Source organism: Hyperolius riggenbachi, chromosome 10 (assembly GCF_040937935.1).
Source record: "Hyperolius riggenbachi isolate aHypRig1 chromosome 10, aHypRig1.pri, whole genome shotgun sequence".
In the NCBI taxonomy this organism is placed as follows: Eukaryota; Metazoa; Chordata; class Amphibia; order Anura; family Hyperoliidae; genus Hyperolius; species Hyperolius riggenbachi.
Genome location: NC_090655.1, coordinates 199,347,091 through 199,358,473, shown reverse-complemented (window position 1 = coordinate 199,358,473; position 11,383 = coordinate 199,347,091). Strand labels below are relative to the sequence as shown.

Genomic DNA, 11,383 nt, shown 5'->3' with positions numbered 1-11,383 from the left:
AAAACAGATGAGTGCCTACCTGCAAAAGAGTGCAAGCCCCACGTATGGGATAAAATACACACCGAGCATACGAGCATACACATGACCTGTCTACCACTGGAGGATGTTGGTTTCCTGTAACAGCTTGCATGCAACTTGTTAAGTACTCGTCCCTCCCACTGCGAAGAAGTCAATCCTCCATGGGAGGGGACCTAGCACTAACTATATCCTACCTATGCATATGCATAGCCTGGGCGCGCTACCAAGTAAAATTAGAAATTGCGCAAAAAGTGGGATCAGCGCATCACCAGGCCGCCTCTGAATGGCCTCCGATCAGAGAAGCGCTGAGCACCCCCCCCCCCCCCCCCCCCCCGAGACTGCAAACGCACCTTGAACCCAAACAGAGGCTCTGCATATACACCAAAAGCAGAGCTGTTAAGTGGGAGCGGCTGACCAAAAATGAATTAAATTAGTACATAGCAAGGAAGTGAACAGCGCTACTTAAAAACAGATGAGTGCCTACCTGCAAAAGAGTGCAAGCCCCACTTATGGGATAAAATACACAACGAGCATACACACGACCTGTCTACCACTTGAGGATGTTGGTTTCCTGTAACAGCTTGCATGCAACTTGTTAAGTACTTGTCCCTCCCACTGCGAAGAAGTCGTATCACTGGTGGGGCGAGGTTTAACTTCCTGGTTTAATCTACCAACGTCACAAAACAAGATGTCAGAATGGAGAACCTTTAATATTAGGTTTCTCAGAGTTTAGGGGAGAGATATAAAGTGCACTCCAGCCAAAGCTTAGTGCACATGACAGAAAAGGAGCAAGGCCCCGATGTTAAAGGACAGTGAGAGAAGCAGGGCCAGTTCTAGACTTTTCGCTGCCTGAGGCAGTCTTGAGAGGATGCGCCCCCCCCCCCCCCGAACTGGAATGATTGCACTGCACCTAACAATTTGCACCACACATTTTAGCTGCAGCGAGATACCCAAAAAAACACCCTTAGCATAGGTAGCTAGCCAGTTATAGGTGCCCCCTGGGTTAGTAGCTAGGTACAGTTGCCCCCAGTCATGGGTTGGCTAGACACTCTCTTTAATTCCTGTTTCTGCCCCTAGACTTCTGCCACCTGAGGAAGTCGCCTCACTTGGCATCATGGGTGGACTGGGCCTGGAGAGAAACCTCAATAAGATCCAGAAGTTTCCTTTTTCCTTAGGCAAGTGTCTGTTTCTGAAGTTAGGATAGCTTTCAAAAACTGAAGGCAAGTGGGGAAAGTGGGCGGGGAGTTGGGACAATCAAAGAAACTAGTTACTCCAGTTCTCGTTCGACTATCCTGTGACAATGAACTTACTAGATTTGCTGCAACATTAGAGTCTTTATGCACATTTACTGATGGGCCTGCTGATGCCACTGTGTTAGTGCAGGGTTGCTATAGCTAACCAAGGAACAGAATGCCACAGGGTATTACAGTGATAGCCTCACTTCATTCCTTGCGAATATATATATATATATATATATATATATATTTTTTTTTTTATTTTATTTTATTTTTTTTTATAGCAAAATCACGATTGGCTGAATGTTCCTTCATTAGACAGACCTGCCTTGACAGTATAATTGTCTAGCCCCCCAAAATAGCAAACATTATAAAATGAATCTATGATTGCTGTAGCATTTACAGTATACACATTCAATAAGGTGCATTTTCATATGCAATTTCTGAACATTAAAGCTTCAACCTAGCAAAAGAAAAACAAAGAAGAAACAACAACAAAAAAAAACAGCATTTGATGTGTTATGGGCCACTTCTGACCGATTTGGCCTCCTCAGGATAATAATAAAAATATTACAGCAACAGGGGCTCTTCATTTTCAAAGTTCCCTCTAAGTGTTGAAAACATTCCCACATGTTTCACCATATTGGGTTCCAGTGCCCAGGCCCATTCTCCTCTTCTCTTGAGTTCCTGGTACAGGGCAATGTCTTTGGCATAACCTGGTTGGCAGACTAATTCTGTCAAGTACAACAAAGTCCTTTTTGCCGATGCCTCAGAAAACAACATGGCTGGCGTGCAGCACTCTGTGACCGGCACCACATTGTACAGCGCTGGTGACATCCTTCGTAGCTCCAGCAGGTAGTGACGTCCGGCAAGCTCTGCCACAATCATGCTGTAAATAGTGAATGCTACAAACATCCACCAGCTATACCGCTGCTGTTGCGAGATAAACATATACACCCAGCTCAGGACCAGACCTGCTACTGTCCCTAATCCAATCCACTCCAAAATTCGCATGGGCTCTGGGTTGATATAGCCCTGAAGTCTTTCAGGATGGTAAAACTTGACATAGAGACCACCATCTAGAGGCTCCTGAGGGAAGCGCACCTGCACCAAATGAAAGAATGCACTAAAAATGTCTTTTAAAGGGACTGCATCATCCTCTACAAGTAACACGTATTCTGGATTGAAGATTTCTAAAGAGCGGGCTAGACAAAAAACATAATCCTGCTTCTCCTGCTCGAAGCGGTTTGGTGCATCATCCAGGTGCTCACTCTCATAGCGTGCCACTGTTGGCAGCACATGGGAGAGGAGACAGGCTTCATCGTGGTCTTCAGGTGATGGGTCAACGTTGCAAATAAAAATTTGAAAATTGGAGCAGCTTGGCCCACACTCAGATTTCCGATCCAGAAAGCCGCGTACCACCTGCAGGAGATAATGATACTCAGGCCGGCGCCGTGTTGTGATGATGGTGATTACCAGAGGAGTGGGGTCACTCTCACGTGACGGTTGAAGGCTTCCTTGTGGCCGGTGAACACAGGGCACTGATGAATTAGGAGATAGGGTGCTGGGTACAGACGCGAGCTGCTGGAAATAACGTAAGGCTTCAGACCCTTCCTGCAGGTTTTGCTGCAGAAACTCACGGCTCAGGCGCATGAGGTGAAGTCTCCGTGAAAACAGGGGCGAGTAGAGGAGGCCACGGAAACAAATAGTGGCCAAGAACAGAGTGAGGACTACAAGAAGGGAGTAGTGGAAGCAGCGTGACCTCAAACACGATGACAGGCGCATGATAGATGAATTACCTCATGCTTTATCTCATTCCATCAATATCCCTTTTCCTCTTTAACATGCTAGTTCCCATCACTTTTTACCACTACTGGCCACAAGTCATTATTTTCCACTCGTGCCACTCCAGCGTAAGACCGCCCTAGAATACACTGGACCTCGTGAAACAGTCCTGTAAAATAAATAATAAAAGTCAATATACTAAGTCAGAAAAATAACTGATATAACTGGAGAGGATATAACTAGGATATTAATACATATAAATGGCATACAGTTATGTTAAAGGTTCAATCCAACCAGAAGTGCCATTCAAGCCAAGGGGCAGAATTTTTATCAGGCTGCCTTCCCTACTCATACCTATATAGAAACAGCAGAGCATGTTCAAGGCAACCCATAGTAAGAGGACTATGGGGACTGGCATTTTCTACTCTTACAGCTGGTCCACACTGCAAGGGCTTTTTAAACGCTAGTGACTTGAAACACTTTTGCTTATGTAATGCTATGAGTGACTTTTATTAAATCACATTGCTCCAGTGAGAACATAGACATAGCATTACATTAACAAGATCTTTTCAAATCACAAGCACTTAGAAAAGCACTCGTAGTGTGAGCCAGCTCTAAGGTTAGATTCACAGTGGTCTGTTGCATAATGACTGTGAACTGCAATGGAGACTGGACAGTCTTTAATAAAAAGCCTGAATGCAGCGAGCTAGAATAACGCGGTTGGTTAGAACGCAGCACTGTGCACAGCCTCATAGAATTGTATGGGCAGTGAGTTGACATGAGGAATTGTTCTGTAACTCAACTTAGCACTCTGATCTATGCTGCAGAATCCGTATTTTTCAGCAAATAAGATGCACTTTTTCTTCCCCAAAACTGGAGGGAAAAAGCTGGTGCTACTTGGAGGATATGGAATAAAGTGTAACAGAGTGCGCAGGGAAGGCCTTTCCTGATCCTGCTGCTGCAATAGTCTCCTCCTCCGTGGGTACAGTCCATCAGGATGAAGGACATCGGGACCCCAGCTGCCAAGCTCCTCTTTTCCACAGTCTCCATCTGTAGGTTGCAGACTTCCGCTGAACAAGCACCACCGATATCCTCCCTGGTTACAGCGTCCTTACTCGGGACTTCCTGGTTACAGTTTCCCTATTACTGTGCGACTTGCAGCGTATGTGCGCCATCAGGTAATACAGTGATAGGGGAACTGTAACCAGGAAATTACAAGGACAGATGCTGTAACCAGGGAGGATGGCGGCGGCACGTGTACAGCAGAAGATGTGCAGTGGCTGCAGCCTACAGATGGAGACTGTGGATAAGAGGAGCATGGCGGCTGGGTTTCTGATGTGCTTCATCCTGAAGGACGGTGCCCTGCGATGACCAGAGCAAGACGGAGAAGGAGAGGATCTATGCAGCAGGATCAGGTGAGATGTTCCAATCGAGGTTTAGTGTAGTGTAGTGTCTGTAGCTGGTAAGCCTCAGGGGTTAGCGAAGTGAAGTGTAGTGTTGTGTAGTTGGTGGGAGCAACAGGTGTTAGTGAAGTGTAGTGTAGTGCAGTGTAATGGAGCAGCAGGGTTTAGTGAAGTATAGCTGGTGGGCATAGGGGTTAGTGTAGTGTAGTCCTTGGGGGCAGCAGGGGTAAGTGAAGTGTAGTGTGGTGAAGCAGGGATTAGCTAAGCTGTGCAGTGAAGCTTAGAGAAAGACTGTTTGGGGGGGAAGGGGAAGGTCCACAAGACACCCCTGCACCTAGGTTTCATTTTTCCCCCGATTTTTGCCCTCTAAACCTAGGTGCATCGTATAGGCTGGTGTGTCTTATATGCCGAAAAATATGGTAATTCTGCATGTCAACTCACTGCCCATATAATTCTACGGGCCTGTTCACAGTACTGCATTATAACTGATTGTGTTATTCTAATTTGCTGCATGCAGGCTTTGTATTAATGTCTATGCCCAATCTGCATTGCAGATCACACTCATAACACATATGCACAAGAGCACTGAGAACCTAGGAAGGTTCAGGGACTATGAAAAAAAAATAAAAATCCTTATCCACTTACCTGGGGCTTCCTCCAGCCCGTGGCAGGCAGGAGGTGCCCTCGGCACCGCTCCGCAGGCTCCCGGTGGTCTCCGGTGGCCGACCCGAGCTGGCCGGCGGCCAGGTCGGGCCTCTTCTGCGCTCCTCCGGGCTGTACTGCACAGGCTCAGTTGTTCTGCGCCTGTGGAGTACAGCCCAGAGGACGTCCGATGACGTCAGCGCGCCGGCGTGGAATGCACAATGGAGCTCAAAAGAGGCCCGACCTGGCCGCCGGCCTGGCCAGGTCGGGTCGGCCACCAGAGACCACCGGGAGCCTGTGGAGCGGCGCCGAGGGCACCTCCTGCCTGCCATGGGCTGGAGGAAGCCCCAGGTAAGTGGATAAGGATTTTTATTTTTTTTTTCATAGTCCCTGAACCTTCTCTTTAAAGATATTTACCTTGCTGTTATGTGGAGCCTCTGCCTCTAATACATTCTTAAACCTTATATACATGCACAAGGAGTGTCGCCATTAGTGTTGGTGTTTGAATTCGGGGATCCTGCATAATGCAGAACACTGCACTTCAGCGCCCAAGCTAGTGCACAGGGTCTCAGGAGGAGGCTGGAATACCAGCCAGGGAATACACTTGTCCTAGTATTTTCCATGCAATGTCATAGTTTCTGGTGCTCAGCAATTGTGATAGCTTTTTTTACGCTACATTTTACATGTTCGTTTGCAATTCTCCACATTGTGGCCAAATACATTGTGATTGGGAAAATGGAAAGGTTTCTGATTTTAAAAACGCATAAAAAAAACACGCTAATGGAACGCGAACTAATGCAAAAAATATTCTATTTCTCTCACATTCGACCTTTTCTCAATCAGGACAATTTTCATAAAATCTGCATGCAAGCTGAAATATGCATCTCATTGACTATTGTACGATTGCCTGGCGTCTCCTTCTGTTCCTCCGTAACCGGCCCCGTTCTGAAGCCCTGGTCGGCAGGGTCAGCACGGGAGTGCAAGTGTACTCCCGCAGACTTACTGCGCCTGTGCCGACCCTGCCGACCAGGGCTTTAGAACAGGGCCAGTTACGGAGGAACAGGAGACCACGGGTAAGCCTATGTGTGCACACACACACACACACACAATTTACTATTCTATTTAGCACCAAGGTATCCTTTAAGGCTGAGCGCTCAATACAGTTTCAGTAGCGTTTTTGCTTTCTAGGAATCCTGGCAATTTCTAAAAGCACTTTGCTACTGAAAGGAATAAGCCCACAGCAGGGCTTTAGAGTTGAAGCTGAGAAGTCAGAGCAATTTTGGGTACCTGGACTCAGAGGTTTCAATAAACTGAGGAGTCGGATAATTTTTGAACCAAATCCATAGCCTTTGTAAAAATTAGAGTAAGGAGTCGGAGCAATTTTGGGTACCCGGAGTCGGTCGTTTCATAATCTGAGAAGTCAGAATCGGATTATTTTTGTACCGACTCCACAGCCCTAGCCCACAGAAACGTTATGATCGTAGGATGATTGCAGAAGCGCTGCCTGTAACATTTTTGTCATTTCCCCAGAGCAATTGCATTCATGCCAATTACCGCAAAATTGCATTCGCTCGGGAATCGTGGGAAAACCACAGTTTTTCAGCAATTTGGAAATCGCTAGTGATTTTCTAATCGCCGGGAATCGGCGAACAATGAGACCTTTGCTGGTGGCTAATCATATTCATAAACGAATCAAAAGTGACCTGTCAGCTGATTAACCAATCATGCTGACAGGTATCAGTGATTAGCCTTGTAAATCTGATTAGTCTTGTTTCAAAATTCCTTTTCAGCCTAAGGCAGTTCATGCTCGTTGTAGAGCAAGAAAAACAAGAAACACTGCTTTCAGTTCACATCTAATGCAACATGAAATTTGATAAGGTACTTCCTCTTGCTCTTTATGGAGTAGGACAGCAGTTCCGTACAGAGGCATATACTCTACTTGCAAAATGGCCGCTTTACATACAAATAGCTATTCTGTTTTATGATGCCTATGTGCCTTGAGCAAGTAAAATTTCTGTAGATTATATTGGCCAATAAAATTCAATGCAAATCTGATTCTATTCCTGGGTAAGCACTCAGCGGCCGAGATTGTCTGTGTATAGGCTACTTGTTTAGCTATGGTGAAATAAAATCACTGTTGAGGGTCATGTCTAGAACTAATAGAGACACATGTCATTTGTTTGATCAGCTAATAGATTTGCAAAGCTCTGATTTGCTGTGATCACATCCTGCTTTAACACATGATCAGGACTAGCAAATCAGAGAGTTATACATCTTTCACCTGACCAAACTGATCACACGTTTCTCCATGAGTCCTCCTAGACATGATCATCACTTCAGATCACTTGAATTTCCAGGTCAGGAGCCCTCCATCAATGAATTCTTGCAGCACACCTGCAATCTTCACGAACTGTTCGCACCCTCTTGCAACATGAATAGTATGACTGGCAGGATTATGTCTATAGATAGGGAACAGCTAGGATTTGTGCCTCTAGATAAGGTACAGCTAGGGTGACCAGACGTCCTCCAAAAGGAGGACATGTCCTCTTTAGGCAGGGAACACACTTGTCTTTCAGTTTTCTGTGCACGTTTTTCTGTGTACATTTTCTGCACACCTAGGGCTTGATTCAGTAAACAGTGATAACTCACATCATGGCCGCGCTAATTTCGTGAATTTGCGATTGCGCTTGAAAACTCACAATTGCACGCAAAACACAAAATTGAGTGTGAAAACGCTAGCGTGGCCATGATAGGAGTTATCACGGTTTAGTGAATCAAGCCCCAAGTGTGTCTGTATGCAGGAAACTGCGTGCGGTTTTTTTTATAGCAGCTAATGTAATTGATAGAGAAAACTGATAGAATTTGCAGAATCATGCAGAATGTCAGTTTTTTTTCTGCGTGCGAAAAATGTATCAAGTGTGAACTAGCCCATTGATTAAAGAGACTCTGAAGTGAGTCTAAATTCCCTTTTTTAACTTGTAGTTATGTTCATCACTATAACCCCTGCTAAAACGCCTCTGTCCTGCGGCAAAACAAGGGGTTAATACCCCTCAAATCCCCTCTCCAGTGTCTGGGGAGTGCTTCCTGCTTGAGGCAGAGCTTATGGCTGGAGCTCTGCCTCTCAGCGCGTCAATCCCCGCTGATCGCCGCCTCTCCCCGCCCCTCTCAATCTGCCTTCACAGAGAGGGGCTGGGGAGAGGCGGAGATCCGCCGCTGATAGACGCGTGCATGGAGGCAGAACTGCGGCTCATAGCTCTGCCTCCGTGAGCAGCAAAATCCACGACCAAAAAAGTTGTGGATTTTGCAGGGGGGGGGGCTGGATTTGGGGGATATTAACCCCGTGGGATAGCAGCGTTTAAGCAGGGGTTATAGTGATGAACATAACTACAAGTTAAAAAAGGGAATTTAGACTCACTTCAGTGTTTCTTGAACATGATTCTCAGTTTTTCTGTGCAGAAAACGCGCAGGAAAACAGTCAAGCGTGTTCCCTGCCTTAGTTTCCTCTGTCCTCCAGGCATTCCAAAAATGTGGTAAAATGCCCTCCTTTCACGGAATCATGAACAGAGTTAATTGTTTTTGACTAATTACATATGATGTAGACTGAGATTCAGCAGCCTATGGCCATTTTTGATTTACCTGCATGAGGTTACCTAACATCCTCTATAATAAAACCCCTGTGTCCGTGCCTCCTGTCCCTGTGTAGCATTGTCCGTGCTTTTGGCCACTGCGCATGTGCACAGCACGGACCCAGAGACAGGAGGCCGGGGACAGGGCCAAGGAGTCCAGCGGGCGGCGTGTGAGCAGGCGGCCGAGCACGCCCGGTAGACGCGTGTGCGGCGGGTGCCGGGCGCGCGCACGCCCAGGAACGTTTTTAAACGGGCTTAGGTCTACTAGTCCTATATAATAAAGCCCCTGTGTCTCTGCATCGTGCTTCCAGACTTGACAGTTTGCTGTCTGTGAACCTCATTGCATTGTGGGAAATAACAGCTTTTCCCAACTGCCAAGCAAGCAATGTCTCCCTGTGTGCATATACTGCGGACAGCGGTGGAGGATGGGCGAGCGGAACGCATCTGTGCTCGTGTTGCTGGGGCAGGGAGGGGAGCCCCCATAGCCTAGCTCCCATTTTTTAATGGGCAGGTTTTTTTTTTTGTTTTTGTTTTTTTTACTAGTTATCAATAATTATACCATCAAGTAGTGGGCTATTTTATATTCTAGTTCTGCCTGACAGCGTAATAAACTACAATTATTTGTCAAAAAAGTAATAAATAATACTTTTTTTTGTAAACTGTCAGACTCAAAAGGTACAGAAAATGCTAAAACCGAAAATACAATTTTTCTGAGCGTCACAAGACAACATACCGTACCTGTGTTCTGAGGCATGAAGAAAAGAAGCTGACACATATGGTAACCATGGAGTTGGGAATTTTGTCCTCCTTTTTGACTGTCTGTGTTCTAATTTTTACCCCAAACCATCTGGTCACCCTAGGTAGAGTACTTTCTGTAAAATTGCCCTTTGTTGTTTTACCCTGAATTAAGTGTTGCAGCCTGCAGTGTACAGTTTTAGGCTCCCTGCACACTGCAAATCCATTTTCTGATTCAGATTCCGATTTTTAATTCTGATTTTCCCTGAATACATTCAACAGAAAAACGGATCAAAAAACGCAGCATGCAGTAAAGATTAAAAATCGGAGGTAAAAACTGATTAAAAAGCGGAATCGGAAATGCATGCAGTGTGCAAGAGGCCTTAAAGAGAATCTGTATTGTTAAAATCGCACAAAAGTATACCAGTGCGTTAGGGGACATCTCCTATTACCCTCTGTCACAATTTTGCCGCTCCCCGCCGCATTAAAAGTGGTTAAAAACAGTTTTTAAAAGTTTGTTTATAAACAAACAAAATGGCCACCAAAACAGGAAGTAGGTTGATGTACAGCATGTCCACACATAGAAAATACATCCATACACAAGCAGGCTGTATACAGCATTCCTTTTGTATCTCAAGAGATCATTGTGTATTTCTTTCCCCCTTCTGCTCTCATGCACTGAAGTTTCAGGCTGCTCTTTTCTTCTTGCAAACAGCTTTGCCCTTGTCTGTAATCCTCAGTATGTGAAAGCCCAGCCAGCTCAGAGGACAATTTATCCAGCTTGTAAAAGATAAGAGAGAAGAGAGAATCTGCCATAATCTAAATAACACACAGGCAGTGTGCAGAGAGGGGCCTGGAGGGGGGAGATTCATCACAGAACCACAACACTGAAGAACTTGGCAGCCTTCCAGACACAGGCCGACAAGTCTGACAGGGGAAAGATACATTGATTTATTACAGAGACAGTGATAGCAGAAAGTGCTGCAGTGAGCCAGAACACATTAGAATAGCTTTTGGAACTTGTAGGATGATAAAAAACAGGATGCAATTTTTGTTACGGAGTCTCTTTAAGGTGGCCACTAATGATCCAATTCAACCAATCTTACCATTTATCTGTAATATAAGAGACTGCCTTATATTAATTATACATTCAATATATTCACTCAATTTACCCTTATACTACATACATTTGGTAAAATTGGATGAAAAGTATTGGATCATTAGTGGCCGCCTTAAAGTGGACCTGAACTCTTGCACATGACAGAAGGAAAACAGAGAAAAATGCACCCTTTATGTATTTAGTTACTTTAGCTTGTATTAATCCTCCTCATCTGTGACTAATCTCCACTGTAATTTGATCTCTTTAGCTGTGTCAGCTCAGAAATCTCCTCTTCCAAGGCAGAACTGCCAGGATGTAAACAAAGGATGTTAACCCTATAGCTGCTTCCATGAAAGCAGGAAGGCAGACACACTGCAGATTAATTGCAAGCTTTTTATCAGCAATAAAATGAAATGTTTTTATTTAATGGTTATTATACTGTTGCTTATCTTTTGGAGCAGAGAGGAAGTTCTGTGTTCAGATCGGCTTTAAATATTATTCACCTTCCACAAAGTAAAGTGTCTTAATACAGAAGAAGCTACTTACCAGCCCCCATCAGCAGTCTTGGCACTACATCATTCTATACACATATATACACATACAGCCTCAGCTAAGCAACTTCTAGGGACTATCCCCTTTCTACAACTAGAGATCAGGAAGCTGATTTCCCAACAACACTTCAGCTGGAAACACCGCTGCTTCCTCCTCTACCAACATGTCTGATGGGTGATGATTAGCAATGGTCAGGCCAGCCACCACCAGAGGGCGCTTGAGCGACAGCGCCCGCTGTAGCAGACTGTACATCGGTGATCTTTCACGCAAGCGTCATTTCGTATACTA

The 11,383-nt window shown here is 45.3% G+C and overlaps 2 protein-coding genes across 3 annotated transcripts in view; one reads left to right on the top strand and one right to left on the bottom strand.

Annotated features, from left to right (window-relative positions):
• Positions 1-371: 371 nt before the first annotated feature.
• Positions 372-11,332, bottom strand: PGAP4 (post-GPI attachment to proteins GalNAc transferase 4). Its single transcript, XM_068255610.1, has 2 exons — positions 11,090-11,332; positions 372-3,207 (listed from the first exon to the last, which is right to left on the bottom strand). The coding sequence occupies exon 2, from the start codon at positions 3,036-3,038 to the stop codon at positions 1,824-1,826; it is 1,215 nt and encodes a 404-aa protein (XP_068111711.1). The 5' UTR covers positions 3,039-3,207; positions 11,090-11,332; the 3' UTR covers positions 372-1,823.
• The window catches only part of RNF20 (ring finger protein 20), a 69,564-nt gene continuing 67,298 nt past the window's right edge, over positions 9,118-11,383 (top strand). Inside the window, exon 1 of one of the 2 annotated variants that reach the window (XM_068255607.1) lies at positions 9,118-9,487. The gene's annotated coding sequence lies outside the window, so the exon portion shown is untranslated. Of the gene's footprint in view, positions 9,488-9,550; positions 9,570-11,383 lie in introns of those variants that run through there. The other variant, XM_068255608.1, reaches the window with a different exon arrangement.